Source organism: Vicugna pacos, chromosome 13 (assembly GCF_048564905.1).
Source record: "Vicugna pacos chromosome 13, VicPac4, whole genome shotgun sequence".
Classification (NCBI taxonomy): domain Eukaryota; kingdom Metazoa; phylum Chordata; class Mammalia; order Artiodactyla; family Camelidae; genus Vicugna; species Vicugna pacos.
The window spans coordinates 58,795,810-58,811,263 of NC_132999.1; the positions used below are offsets into that span (position 1 = coordinate 58,795,810).

Consider the following 15,454-nt stretch of genomic DNA (forward strand, 5'->3'; position numbering starts at 1 on the left):
TGCCCCTTCTTCTGTATTTCCTACCCTTTTGTCTTTTTGTGCTTGATTCTGAAGAGTTTTTTCTGACCTGTATCCCAGTTCACATTAAACCCGCTCATTGAAGTTTTATTTACTTTGTTGCATTTTTTCAGTTCTAAAATTTCTGTTTGATGAACTACATATGTTACTTTTATAGTTTCAAATTATTTTACTTTTTAACTTCTGAATTCTCAGATTACCCCTTTTTGCCTTCCAAATGTTCAGATCTATAGTTTTGTAAATCTATAGATGTATATATTATAGATTATAATTATACATAATATATAGATTTATATAGATTATATTTATAAATATATTTATCTAGACTTTATCTCCTTGTATATAATAAGCAGAGCTATTTTACAGTCCATATTTTTGGTTTTTTTCTCTCTTTTTACTGTTTCTGTGTGTTCCTGCTGCTGGCTCTTTTCTTCTTATATGCCTGGTGTCTGAAAACTGCTTGTGAAAGTAATATAAAGTCTAGGATGACATTAACTTCCTCCAGAGACAATTGCCATTTGCTTTTCCAATTGCCTGTCAACATTAGAGATTGTGGGTAAGTTTAATTCCATTCAGGGGTGGGCACTTTTGGTCACTGAGTAATTACAATACTGTGTGCTCAGCTCTACGTTGGAGTTCTGGCAGGCTTTGCAAGCCCACGGGGCAAGGGTCTTACCCTGCTTGGGAAGCGGGCTGTCCAGAGAGGATGGCACCCTTCTATGATGAGACCTCAGAGGTAGATAATAAATTGACTTCTCTCCTCTGAATCCAGGATGTCCTGGACACACCTCTTAAAGACGGCCCATCAGCTTCAGGCTCTTGCACAAAGAATAGGATGGTGGTGGGTGGAGCACTGGGTACCCAGATATACTTGGCTTCCACTTCCTGTCCCACCTCTTACCAGCCTTTTAAATTTGGCCAAGTTCTCGGGCCAAGCCAGCCTCAGTTTCCTAATCTGTAAGTTGGGAGTGAAAATTACGGGCTTCATAAGATTACTAGAATTCAATGAAATGTCACCTGAAAAACACTTCGTAAAATGCCTGTCACATAGAAGGGGCCAGTAAATGTTCAGCTCTTTCTTCCCTTTATGCCCAAGCCAAGTTTATTTTAGTAACAAAATCCATTCCTTTCCCTGTATTAGAGGAGTGAATTTGGGAAATTGTAGCAGAAATATCCCACAGGGAGCAATTCTAGAATCTCTCTGAATAGACGATTCCTGAACACAAAAGTGGCTTGTTATGCCCACCAGGGGATGTGCTGTGAGTTACCCAACAGCACGTCTGTGTCTGATGAACAGCAGATGCCTAGTCACGACTTACATGATTGACACGAACACCCCGAAGTACTAGATGTGATTATCCCCATTTCAAGGCAAGAAAATTGAGGGGCGAAGAGGTTGAGAAAATGTTGCACCTCTGGTTGGCTCCCTACCACGTGTCCTCCATCACTCTGCCTCCTGGGGATGGGGGGGGGGCCTTGGGGAAGTAGCAGTAACAAACCCAGAATGTGTCTCTTCAACTTAAAATGAAAACTGTCCCATCCTTTGATGGTGACATAGGCAGGGAGTTGTTTCATAGTAAGGGAGTCAGACTCTTGAGGGTTTTTTTTTTTCTGACGACCAGAAGTGCTTTGAAGCTGAGCCCCAAACACAGCCTTATCTGATTCAACCCTGTACAGCAATTTGCAAGACAACCAGCTGCAATGCTGGGGCACAGGTGTCTTAGCCAAGAGAACAGAGCAAGACTTGGCAAGCTGGGAACAAGGAGCCAATGTGCTGATTCTGGCATCCTTTGCTTTGTTAGATGGAGACAAGAATACTGATTAGAGGTAACACACCAGTAACGTTGCAGCCTGCCCCGATTCCTCAGCTGTTTCTTGCACGTTCATTGGAGTTAAGGAACTTTCCCTTTAAAATACCGACACTCCATACCCACTCTGCCCCTCTCGACCAGTTGTCAAGCCAACCAGTTTTCTTTTTGTTTTTGGGATTGGTGGTTACGATCCAACTACTTCCCTCCAGCTGAGATGTGCCAGAAAAAAAGGAATGGGACAGGCATCTTGGCAGCATCTCGGCAGCATCTTGGCAGCATCTACCAACATGTAAAATTGTTCCAGGTCAATAGTCCTTCTTGAATCTATCACAGAGAATCACATGCGGAGAGGGGAGCATGTGCAGAATACTCACTAGAGATTTGTGAAAAACTGGAAAGAGACTAAATGTGCCCACCAAGAGGGAATGGCTAAGACCTGTAATATAGTCACACCATGGAATACTATGCAGTAGCCAAAAAGGGCAGGATAAATCTGTACTGTTCACTAGGCTAGATTTCTAAGATACATCAGTTTTTGAACTTTTTTTACTGAAGCATAGTTGGTTTACAATGTTGTGTCAATTTCTGGTGTACAGCACAATGCTTCAGTCATACAGGAATATACATATATTTGTTTCATCTTCTTTTTCACTGTAAGCTACTAAAAGATATTGAATGTAGTTTCCTGTGCTCTACAGTATAAACTTGTCTATCTGTTTTATATACACCAGTAAGTATCTACAAATCTCGAACTCCCAATTTATCACTTCCCACTCCCTTTCCCCCGATAACCATAAGTTTGTTTTCTATATCTGTGAGTCTGTTTCTGTTTTGTAAATAAGTTCATTTGCCTTTTTTTTTTTAGATTCCACATATGAGTCATATCATATGGTATTTTTTCTTTCCCTTTCTGGCTTATTTCACTTAGAATGACATTCTCCAGGGCCACCCATGTTGCTGCAAATGGCATTATTTTATTATTTTTTATGGCTGAGTAGTATTCCATTGTATAAATATACCACACCTGCTTTATCCAGTCATCTGCTGATGGAAATTTAGGCTGTTTCCATGTCTTGGCTATTGTAAATAGTGCTGCTATGAACATTGGGGTGCATGTCTTTTTGAAATAAGATTCCCTCTGGATATATGCCCAGGAGTGGGATTGCTGGGTCATACGGTAACTCTCTTTTTAGTCTTTTGAGGAATCTCCATACTGTTTTCCACAGTGGCTGCACCAAACTACATTCCCACCAGCAGTGTAGGAGGGTTCCCCTTCCTTCACAGTCTCTCCAGCATTTATCTAAGATACACTGTTGAGTGAAAAAGATTCAAGTGACACAGCATGTGCAGAATCGTGCCTTTTATGTACAAGATATGGCAAAGTCATCCCACAAAATAGTACCCTGTATTTTTTATGCTTACATAACTGCATATCTGAAACCAGAGAAATAAGCTTTGAAGGACTGAAAAACCAACTCCTCACACCTTCTCCCCCCAAAAAGTAACAGTGGATTCATCCAGATAAAAGGGATAGAGTTAAGAGAAGATGATCAAAAGGGACTTTAGCCTTATCTCAAGTATCTGAAGGGTTTATTTAAAAGGAGAATTTATTTACGTATCACATATATAACTTTAAATTAATTTTTAAGGTAGAGTGGAAATGAAAATACAATGATTGAGAGTGTGGTGAGCTGTAATATTGTCAAAAAGTTCTGCCGGTCCTCTCCAGGGAGGTTTACGCTTGTCTGTGCTGTCAGCGTCAGGCTTGGCCATTGGATTTGCTCCAGCCGATGAGAGGTGAGCAGAAATGGTGAACATCACTTCTGAGCAGACGCTTGGGAAGCCAGTGTGTGATGCGCCACGTCCTTTATTCCTCTGTCATGCAGCTGGAGATCTTTCAAAGTGGATCCACCAGCCTGGATCCAGGCACAGACAAACGTGGAGCAGAGCTGTCGCTGACCTTCGAGGGCTGTGTAATGTGTGATGCGAGCAGGAAATAGACCTTTGCTGTCATCAGGTACTGAGACCGTGGGGCTATTTGTCACTGCAATGGAGCCTAACCTGTACTAGTTTGTAAATTCTAGAGAGCCCAGGGACAAAGGAGAGAGCAAACAGTCACTCTGGAGCAGAGAGGGCAAGGGGAGAGGGGAGCACGGTTTGGGGTCAGACTGGCAGGGAGGGCCTGGGTGAAAGGGACGTGAGGCGAAGAGCGGCAGAGACTGATTTTGCTGATTTTTTTACTTTGCCCTAAAATCTTCTCCTCAGTTGCCTACTGACCAAAGAAAGTGATGTGGGATGCAACGCATTGTCCTTTATCCAGTGGCACTTATCCCGGGCTAACTGGCAGAACTTTCCAGGAAAATCCTGAGAATTTAACTGAGAAAACACTCCCAGAGTGTCTGGGCTTAAAAGGTGTGGGCATCCATCTCCCCTGAGCCGTGTTAGTGGGGCACCTCAGCTGTGCACCCCACAGGGACCCGCAGTTGGCAATAACAAAGCCACTCACACTTAGAGAAAGTGACAGTCAAGGAAGCAAAGGACACCAGATGGCAAGAGACTGGACGCTATTGACCTGCCTCAGATCAGATGGTAGCTGACACCCAGCTGGATGGGAAATGACGCACGTATGGTCCTGAGGCTGTCGTGTCTCTCATTTTGATTCTGAATGATGGGAGAGAAAAGCTCCAAAGGGCCATGGGACTTGGCAGAAAGGGTTTATCGTCAGACAGACCAGGGTTGCCATGCTCGGTGCCTGGCCAACCACACGGCCTTGGGTAAACTACCCCGTCATCTGGCCTGGAGGTTGATTAGGAAGAGTCAGGAAATGAGTGTTGTTGTTAATGCCTCTGGTTTCCTCATCTGTCAACCGAGCTTAAGAACACTCACTCTGTAGAACTTGTGTGAGCACATAGCAGGGGTTGCGGGGAGGAGGGGAGCACATAGCAGGGGTTGGGGGGTGGAGGGGGAGGAGGCATAGCTGGGCTGTTAGATTAAGACTACTCAGACGACCACCTGCTGAATGGCGGGGAACAAGCCACCCACCTGGGGTCAGCAGGCAGCTCCCGCGGCATCTGAACTTCCACTCTGGGGAAGTGAAAACCTGGGGTAAAGTCACAAGGTTTATTATTTACAGATCCCAGAAACTGGTGGTGGAGGGAGTCACAAGGAGCCAGGGGAAGGGCTCTGTTCCAGGTCACGAGTGAACCGGAGGTGGAGAGTCGGGGAGAACCTGTCACTTGTAGGGTGGTCGGGGTGGAGGTCGCTAACTTTCCAGGCTCCACTCTTAGGCGGTTCTTTTAAAAGGCGACTGGAGCAAAGCAAAGCGAGAACTCGTGGTGGGAATCCTAAGCTCGGGTCTTCATCGGAATGTCCAGACTCTCGTATGAGCCGGCATTTTTCGTTGGCATTACCGTGAAATGCCCGGGCCACGACTCAGCGTGGCTGTTTCTCATCGCACTGAGACGGCGGATTGAAACACCCAGTGTGCAGCCTGGCACGGAGTTGGCTCGAGGCGAACAGTCATTCCTATTCCTTTTCCGTTCCCTGAGCCCCGCGAGTGGGTTGCAGGAAGGAGGGCACAAAGCAGTAAAGGAGAAGAGGGGAGCAGTGGGGCCCAGCCAGTCCCCGGCGGTGAAAGCTCTCTCTCGGGATCGGCAGAGGAAGCAACTTCAGAAATGAGCCCACCCACCAGTTCTTCCAGGCCCTAAAGTGTAGCCCACTCATCTCCACTGGCCGCCGTCCTCCCGTGGCTCTCCTGTTCCCGGCCAGCCCACTCGCATTTCCGGAAGGCTGGCTCATGTCCCCCCACCCATCTCCAGAGGCAAGGGTGAACCACGGCCACTCTCCAGGAGGGCAGCCTACCTAGGCTCATCTCAGAGGGGCCAATGCTCCTGACAGCTGAGTGGCCACCAGACTATGTGTTTTCAGTGACTGGTTCCTGTTTCTCCAACAAAGCCAACTGCTGGTCGGCCTGCTGTGAATGGACCAAGAGGCCATCCAATGGGATTCCTCTCTGTCCCATGCTTTAGCACAAACATTCAACTGAAAGCGAGTTAAGGGCCAACATGGGGTCCTTTGTGCAGTAGACTTGGATCTTGACCTATAAAAGCCACTGGCCAGTAGAGTTTCCTGAAGACAAGGAGGGGCCAGCATGGGAGCCTGGGCCATCCCCTTCAAAGGAATTTTTCTTTCTAAGCAGCAGATGGTCAACTTGCCCGATGGTCCTTGACTCAGGCAGGGTTCAGTTTAGCTTCTGTAGTAGGTAAGTGTTGATGCCCAGGCCAAACACCAGGGGGAGCTGACCCCACCCTCCACCCCAAGGGCGGCATGGGACTTGGGCCTGGTCAGTCAGAACACCCCACTCTCTTAGTGGTAGCAGCTGAGCGCACCGCTCAGAAAGCCAACAGAGCCATCACATTGCAGTGCAATTTTTGCTGAGACTGCTGAGAAGAGGCAAGTTCATAATAACAGACTTGACTCTGGAAGATTGTAAGCAGGGAGGTACTTAGCGCCACAGTATAGAGAGGGGAAGGTGAAGTTCACATAGGAGAGCACAGGCTGGAGAAGAGAAGGCCCCTGGTGGCACTGTTTGAGTTCTTGGATCAAACCATGCCTGATTCATCCCTGGAATTTGTAGCTTCATTAGCCAATACATTGTCTCTTTGATTTAGACCGATTTGCTTTGGTTTTGTGTCTTAAAAGAGAAATGTTTCTCACTAACACATCTTTGGTCCTTTGGGCCCTCCTTTGATTTCCACTGGGGACATGACTAGGTTTGGTCAGACTTCATCTTTTTGGGTCTCTGACTCGGGACTCAGCTTCCTCCCAACTCCCCTCCTCTAATACGTACCATGTTGCTTCTGGGTCCCTGGGTAGAAGCCTGACTTCAGCTCCAAGGGCTCCAGAGCTCCCCCAGTCGGGCGGCTCCAGTCTGTCTCACTTTGTCACTAGATGCCAACTGCCATGGAAAACCCACCCATTCCGTCGTCCCTCTTCCAGCCCAGGTAGTTGAATCTCTGAGCTCAGAGTCATCGGAACAGCAGAAAAAAGTGTTACCGTGAAACCAATTTCCCCACCACCACCCACGCTGGTACATCAGAGCCTTGCCCTCTGAATCAGATTGGAAAAGGCACACGACGACCTTGGGTTAGTCCAAGGACTAGCTAAGTAGACCCTCCTGTTGCCCAGAGCCGGGATCCACCTGGGCAGTGGGAACCCTCTCTTGCGGAGGCCGTGAGCAGTCTTTATGCCCTCATTCACTCCTGCAAATGGCCACTGAGAACTGTCCGCTCAAATTTTCCCAGTGGTGAGCAGGGACAGAGAGCCCCACCCTCCCCCCAAATCTGTCTCTTCTACTGCTCTGCCTCTAGAGATGAGAAATGTGCCTTCTATGGTTCTAGAACCTGGAGCAAGAGGAGGTGGAGCCTCCTCCTCGGCACCGCCCACATCAGCAACAGGGAGCCCCCGGTGCGTCTGCATGATGGTGGAACCCACACCCTTAACAACTGCCACAGGAAGGAAAGACGGTCACAGCCCCTCTATAAAATGGACCACAGCATTCAGAATTCTGGTGGAGCAGGGGAAGTACAAGAAGCCCATGTCAAGGGTGTTAAACACTCCATGGAAACCATCCTCCATGTGATGCCAAGTCACCGGGACCCCCAGGTCCTCCAGCCTTTTCTTGTACAACAGCGAGTGGTCCCGGAGAAGGTCATACTCACAGCTCACGATGCAAGCTTCGGGCAGCCGGGACACCACCTCGTCGTCCGCAATCAGGGGCGAGTTCTGCACGTCCAAAACGAGGTTTGTCTCCAGATAGGCAGCCTCATTCAGGGGCCCAAGGGGTATTTGCCGGTAGCCTCTCTTCTTAAACCTCTCCTGGAGGTTCTCTGCACCCAACCACTTTCTGTACTTTTCCCAGACTTCGACAGGCAAGTGGGCACCTTTCAAAACCGTGCTCTTCCAGGAAGGGCTGATGTTCAGGTAAGCAGACCAACAGTAGAAGGCAAAACTCAGACTGAGCAGGGGGACGTTCATGTTCTGCCCATAGGAAGGGGTCCGGAAGTCCAGGGCCTGGAGAGCAGCATAGATCAGGACCTGAGCCCGGATCTTAGGAAGATCTGAATTGTCCACAAGGTTTTGACAAATCAATGTTGCTAAGCCCCCTCCTATGCTGTCACCGCAGACCACCACCCGGGCTGGATCCACCCCGTACATATTCAAGGACTTCAAGAACAGGACGGTGACCGCCATGCAGTCTTTTACGGGCACTGGAAATGAATGCTTGGGCAATCTGCGATATCTGAAACGGAATCAAGGAGCACAGTTTACACGCACCGCCCCCAGAGAGCACAAAACACCTGTCCCTAGCATTCTTCGGTCCAGATTTCTTCCACTAGCCACTCATTCGGAAGCCTGAGCTGACGAAGGTAAGGTAGGAGGCTGAAGTGAGGTGGTACAGACAAAGCTTACAGTGCCAGGCACCGTGGGCTCGGTGAGTGGTAGTTGCTATTTCCACTGTCTCAAAGTCAGCTGAGGGGACAGGCTGTGACCACAAGATGACCCTGTCATCCAGCCATGAGTGAACAACTTAGCTGTCACCAAGGGGATTCTCATCTTTCTGAACCTACCTGATTGTGCTTCCCTAACTCAAACCTGTCCCTTGGGTTTATTTTATTTTATTTTATTTTATTTTATTTTCATGAAGCCACCACCACAATCAAGATAGCTAACATTTCCATCCCTCCCCGAGAGATGCAATTTTCGAATTCCCAGTTTATCCTTTCTTACCCCCTTGAACCCCTGGTAACCATAAGTTTGTTCCTTATGTCTTTGAGTCTGTATCTGTTTTGTGGATAAGTTCATTTGTGTCCTTTTTTTAAGATTCCATATATAAGGGGATATCATATGGCATTTTTCTTTCTCTTTCTGGCTTACTTCACTTAGAATGACAGTCTCTAGGTCCATCCATGTTGCTGCAAATGGCATTATTTTACTTTTTATGGCTGAGTAGTATTCCATTGTATATATATACCACATCTTCTTTATCCACTCATCTGTTGATAGACATTTGGGTTATATCCATGTCTTGGCCACTGCAAACAGTGCTACTGTGAACATTGGGGTGCATGTGTCTTTATGAGTTATATTTTTCTCCAGATATATGCCCAGGAGTGGGATTGCTGGATCATACGGTATGTTTATTTTTAGTTTTTCAAGGAACCTCCATCCCGTCCTCCATAGCGGCTGCACCAATTTACATTCCCACCAGCAGTGTAGGAGGGTTCCTTTTTCTCTGCACCCTCTCCAGCATTTACCATTGGTAGACTTTTTAATGATGGCCATTCTGACTGGTGTGAGGTGATATCTCATTGCAGTTTTCCTTTTATTATCTTTTTTAGGGGGGGGAGGTAACTAGATTTATTTTTATTTGTTTATTTATTTATTTATTTAATGGCTCATTGTAGTTTTGATTTGCATTTCTCTAACGATTAATGACGTTGAGAATATTTTCATGTGCTTGTTGGCCATCTGGATGTCTTCTTTGGGGAGATGTCTATTTAGGTCTTCTGCCCACTTTTTCATTGGGTTGCTGGTTTTTTTGATATGAATCTATATGAGCTGTCTGTATATTTTGGAAATCAGCCCCTTGTCGGTCGCATCATTTGCAAATATTTTCTCCCAAAAAGAATAGGTTGTCTTTTCATTTTGTTGATGGTATCCTTAGCTGTGCAGAAGCTTTTAAGTTTAATTGGATCCCATTTGTTTATTTTTGCTCTTATTTCCATTACTTCAAGAGCTGGTTCAAAGACACATTGCTGTGATTTATGTCCAAGAGTGTCCTGCCTATGTTTTCCTCTAAGAGTTTTATAGTATGTGGTCTTACATTTAGGTCTTCAATCCATTTTGAGTTTATTTTTGTATACGGTGTCAGAGAATGTTCTAATTTCAGTCTTTTACAGGTAGCTATCCAGTTTTCCCAGCACCATTTGTTGAAGAGACTGTCTATTCTCCATCTCCTCTTTTGCCGTAGATTAATTGACCATAAGTGCATGGTTTATTTCTGGACTTTCTATCCTGTTCCATTGATCTATGTGTCTGTTTTATAAGCAGCTCCAGGCTCTCCTGGGTGGAGATTCTAAGCAGTCCATGTTTGCTTGGGTGCCACGCTCACAAGGTTTGTGGGAGGATCTTGAAGGCATATTCGTATTTAAGATTCACCATGCCCACTCTCAGGCTCCATGCTCAGGTCACTGCCATGCAGGTATACCAGCCTGGCAGTGCTAGACTCTCTCATTTTTCAAGAGACTCCAGAAATCTGGGGTTGGTGAGAAATTTCACCATTTTAAATGCTGGCCTCAAATTTTAAAACAAAATTTAATAATAATAATAATAATAATAATAATAATAATAGTAATAATAATAATAATAATAAAGAAATACTCTGTGGACTCAGCAAACTGTCTGCCAGCCATTTCCATTCGGATGCCCCTAGTCTAAGCTGCCCTGGGTTCGTGCCAGGACAACTGTGCTTTAAATTCCAAAACCTTGTCTCCCTTGGATTCCTAAAAGAACTTCCCCGCAGACATTTGCTAGTATATTCTCCTGATGATGTCTCGGTTTAGCCCAGCCAGAATGGTAAGGCACAGAGTGGCCAACAACTGGATGAAGATTTCCATCCCACTGCAGGGACAGTTTTGGAGCCGAGAATTGTAATGAGTTTCTCCAGGTCTCTCTCCCTCATGTGGGACTGACTTCTGTCATTTTTATTCTAGACAATTAGCTGTATCCCCACCAAGACGTTGGCAATGGAGAGTTCCTTACAGCACGTGCATTAAAACAAAACTGCAGGAAAAGCTTCATCAGGAGCTTGGTTCCTCCTGACGCGATACATGTCCAGTTTGCCTGATGTGGAGGCCCAGGGAGGGGCACCTCCAGTCTCTCCTGGCCCACATCCACCAAGACCTTTTCAAGGTTCCAGGTTGGGTGGTGACTCTACCAGATCAGTTAGGAGAGAGAGGAGATTTTTAATTTTTCTTGCTTCCTTCGGTGGATCTCCCCTGGGTGGACCTCCCTCTCTGGATGTGGCAGTGTTTGAGGTCATCCTGGTTACAGCACAGGGCACCATGTGTATTTAGCGGAGGGAGGGACTAAGTATCCAGAATGTACGGGGCTATTCTGCTCAGTGAAGTGTTCCACCCAGATGTGCACCGGTTGTAAAGCTCTGCATCTGATCTGCTTAACAAAGACCACTCCCCACCCAACCCCTCTGCCGGCTGCAGATTCCCACCTCCCCCTCGTTATCCCCTGGTGCTCCTGGCTTCCGGGCACCTCCCCATCCTCCCCTCTACTCACTCGACTGCTAGAACCACCGAGTCAGTCTCTTTGGACAAATGACAGCATATATCATGGTAAGTTCCTAGAAAATAAAACGTTTGAAACATTCATGCTAAGAAAGTTAGTGGGCTTCCTTTGCCAGCCATCCTCAGCTGCCCTTTCTCACTGATGACCACGATGGATAGAGAGCCTGGGGTTTGCAAATTTTCTCCTAAGTGTCTTTCTTCAGCCCTCTTCTCAGCCATCTCACGATTTCGCCTCTGTGACGCTGCCTGAACAGCTTTCTCTAAGACCCCCTCCCCAACCCCACTGATTCTACACTTCATTCCCAGTATCTGAGAAGCTGTCTGGCCGTGGGGCACCATGGTGCAGCGGGTGAGCTCTGGATTCAGACCTGAGTTCAGATCTCAGATTTGCCTCCTTTTAACATGAGCTGAAGGAGTACGGGGCAAGTCCCTTCACCTCCCTGAGGCTCGATTTCCTCACCTGTAAAGTGGGGATAATGATAATAATAGGGCTTTGGGGGCGGGGGTTAAATGGGATGGGATGTGAAGGGCTTCCACAGTGCCCACCATGCCAATATCACTATTAGTAGATATCAACCAATAAACATTGACATTTACTGTCATTGATAACGCAGACCAGACTAAAACCCTGGTTGCGTTAAATCTCTTCTTCTCAAAGGCTACAGCAAAGGGGCTTGGCAGGCCACAGACTGGAAAACACCATCACGGTGGTCTTCCTCCCAAATCCACAGGGGGAAAAAATTAAGATAATAACACAGTCTCAATTTTGTGGGGTTTTTTCCCCCCTTATTAGTTTTCCTCAAATCTTTGGTCCCCCTGTCTGTCTGTACCAGAATTTGTCTCAAGCAAACCTGACAGGAAACAAAATGATGTGCTTTATTTGTTTTCATTAAAAAAAAAATCCTCTTTTCCAACTAAATAGAGGAGGTGAGTGCACAGCATTGTGAATGTACTAAATACCACTGAATTGCGCACTTTATTTTTTTGGCGGAGGAGGTAATTAGGTTTATTTGTTTTATTTTTAGAGGAGGCACTGGGGATTGAACCTAGGACCTCGTGCATGCTAAGCATGTTCGAGGTATACCCTCCCCCCTGAATCATACACTTTAACGTGGTGCACTTTACATTATGTGAATTTCATGCACGTGCATACACATGTATGTAGCTACACATACATGTATATATGTACGTGTGTATTTTAGATGTAGATATGCAGACATATGTAGCCTTACTTCCAGAAAGAGATCCATACACTCCGTCTCTTAGCCATCTGAGTGATCTAGCCCCGCTAACTGCCCTGGTGTTCCCTGGTCACAGTAGGGGCTTTTAGCCCCGGGGGAGACGACAAGGGTGTCGTCTCCTGCTGGAAGGTGGTGTCCACCCAGCTCTGCTCTGAGGCTGTCATGCTGCAGGTGCGAGGTCTCAGGGAAGGACACTTACTCAAGCTCCCTAGGACGGCCCCGCCGCCGTGGTAGAACAGGATGCCGGGCCGGAGGGTGTTTGAGGACGCCTTAGGCTGGTACAGCCTCACAGGGATCGTCCCAAACCGGAGGTCCTTGATTTCCAAGTCCGGGTATTTCTTCAGCGGCATCAGATCGTGAACAAAACGGACAAACTGGGGCATAGAGCAGAGCCTCAGTTTCTCGAAAATCATCCCCTGTTGGTGAGACAGGAAGAAAATGTGGAGGAAAAGGTTTCAGCGTTTGCTGGGCCCTCTGCAGGGCGGCTGGAAGGCAGACTGGCCCGCAGCCCTGCTCGTCTCCCATGGTGCCTCCATCACACCTACAGAAAGTCTATCCACCTGCCCCCACACCGGCCCCCCTCCAGCCTCTCTGCCAGACGCCAGACACCCCAGTCCCCAGAGCCACATTGCTGCCCATCCCTTGAGGATCCCTCTAACCTGGAACACCCCCGCCTCAGCCGGGCCTTGATGTCTCTTCCCAGGGAGGCCCTCCTGGATGACCCTAGTCAACATGACCATCCTGAGCATTTGTCGCCATTTTTAAGAGATGATAACTGCATGATGGTTACATCTTTAAAAAGAGGTAGGGAGCAAGCAGTTCTTATCTTTTAGAGGTACCTACTGACATATTTTTCAGACAAAAGAATACAATGTCCAGGATCCACTCTGTAAGAAAATGGGAAGGAGGGAAAAGGTGGGGGACAGGTGAGGTGAGTTTGGCCGGAGTCGATAATCACGAACGCTGTGGGGTGTGTGCCTGGGGCTTCTGTGCAGTGTTCTGTCTCCTCTGATAAACGTCTGGAAGTTTGCATGATAAAAAATAAAAATAAACAAGTAAAGTAAGCTCTCCCCCAGGCACTCTCTTTCCAGCAATTTCTAACCCTTTCTGGGCCAAGGCCATTTTAGCTTCTAGTGAAGCTTGTCACAGAATACTTTCGAATACCCAAAATAAAATATGTGAATATAAAAATATTCAGCGTTATTTAAACATAGATATTAAAACATTAGAGTGCGTGTGTGTTGTAATGGCATACCTTCTTAGCACACGAAATAGCACGACCTCGTGGCTGGTCTAATACTATCATAATCTCCAAGGAATGAGGCACGTATGTGATTTTTTGCAATGTCTACAGTAACTGTAATATGCTCTGAAAATATCCGCGATCCCTCTAGGTGGCAAAGTCAAGGGTACCGCTGTCTCCTTCATTCATAATGGAAGAGAATACTACATTTGCATTCGAGGTCAGTGAAAACGGGGCCATTTCCACCCCGTCCAAATTCATGGACCCCTTGCGCCCGGTTGCCCTTGGAGGCTCTGGGAGCTCCAGGTGAAGAGCCCTACCGCGCTCCGCTGCCCTGCTTTACCTTCCTCATAGCACTCACCACTCTGCACGCTGATTTACTTGTCCTGAGTTTGCTCATTTATTGTCGCCTCCCCACCTCCCACTGCCCGGAGTGGCCACACTCCCTGCAGGCAGACTCAGTCTGGGACTTCATTTCTCTCCTCCATCCTTGATCCTCAGGGCTGGAAATGGAGGTTGACACACAGCAGTGGCACACCACATCTTGGTAGGGAAAAAGACGAAGCAACAAATAGCAGTACGGCTAAGATTTATGGAAAGCTCAGTCTGTGCTAGGCAAGCTGACACGCACTCGGACAGATGAACTCATTGCCTCCCCACCAAATGCTACCAAGTCGGGGTCTATTATTTCCCCCGATATTGCAGATGAGGAAACTGAGTCAGTGTATTTGGAAACCTGGAGTGTAGACTCCAAGAGTCAAGGCCAGGGAAACCACAGGACCGAACCCTCCCAACTTGTAAAAGCTGACCTGCCGCTTAAGAAAACTGGCCCCTGGGTTCCCCCTCAGCTTCCCCTCCACCAGGGCTTTTCATGAGAACAGGCACCTGCAATCACTTCTCATTATCTAAGAGACTTAAGAACCATATTTTCTATATTCAATCTCTGTCAGCCCTCTGGAAAAGCACAGTAAATCCTTACTGGCAACATTTACACAATTCTCACCGCGATCCACTTACAAGCATCTGATTGAATGACACACACCAGCAACAGCAAGCAGAATGTGACCACATCACAGAGAGAGTTTTCCACTCCCCAAACCGTCTTCTAAACAGTCCCATGCTGTAGTTTCGTTCATCTGTACTAATGCACTCATTTGCTACGTGTCTCTCTGTTATTGTTGGCTGGTTCTAGGTAGCAGGTGGGTAGTAACAGGGGTCCCCAGATTCAGAAAAATGTATTTCTATCTTCACGGCCTTGCAGAGTGGAGGGTGCTGTGAAAAAGTAAGACAGGAAGCAGGGTGGAGTTTCACTATAACTTGAGAAAGTGAAGCATTCTTTGAATTGTGTGGCTACTAGCTCAGCCCAGCTTTGAGAAACATCAGGAAGAGGTTAAGAACCGTGTTACCTATCAGAAATTATTCGTTTGATAAGATACTGTCACTCTCCGCCACCATGAATGGACTGTTTCTTCAACTGGAAGCTTCTGGAATGTGTTTTCCCAAATCTCTCCTTAAACCTCAGGAGGAGGGGACAAATAGAACCCCAAACTCACCCACGTCACCAACAGCTGCAAGAGGCAATGGAAGACCCGCAGTTTCACAGGGTGGCCGATGGCTGCTGGGATGTCTGCAGTGAGGAAGTGGCTGCAGACCACCCAGAGCCCGACCCCCACGGAGAACACGCAGGCTGTGGCGAGGACCGGGAGCAGCAGAAGGACCGCCATCCTGCTCTTGCCACCATGGGAGAGGCTGAGAGGAGGCTGTGCTCAGGGCGGGCTA

General features: G+C 47.2%; 1 protein-coding gene across 2 annotated transcripts; it reads right to left on the reverse strand.

Annotated features, from left to right (window-relative positions):
- Positions 1-6,027: 6,027 nt before the first annotated feature.
- LOC102535775 (arylacetamide deacetylase-like 3) lies at positions 6,028-15,454 on the reverse strand. Of its 2 annotated transcripts, none has more exons than XM_006196673.4 (4): positions 15,229-15,454; positions 12,632-12,848; positions 11,184-11,247; positions 6,028-8,130 (listed from the first exon to the last, which is right to left on the reverse strand). In XM_006196673.4, exons 1-4 carry the CDS (start codon positions 15,397-15,399, stop codon positions 7,356-7,358), a joined length of 1,227 nt encoding a protein of 408 aa, XP_006196735.2. In that variant the 5' UTR covers positions 15,400-15,454; the 3' UTR covers positions 6,028-7,355. The 2 variants fall into 2 exon arrangements, with proteins under 2 accessions (XP_006196735.2, XP_072831472.1); XM_072975371.1 differs by lacking the exon at positions 15,229-15,454 and adding an exon at positions 13,092-14,777.

Coding starts and splice junctions, on each gene's coding strand:
- LOC102535775 (XM_006196673.4), bottom strand. CDS start 15,399: ATGGCGGTCCTTCTGCTGCTCCCGGTCCTCGCCACAGCCTGCGTGTTC. Junction 11,248..12,631: donor GGCCGTCCTAGGGAGCTTGA/GTAAGTGTCCTT, acceptor TTTATTTTCTAG/GAACTTACCATGATATATGC. Junction 8,131..11,183: donor TCGGTGGTTCTAGCAGTCGA/GTGAGTAGAGGG, acceptor ATTCCGTTTCAG/ATATCGCAGATTGCCCAAGC.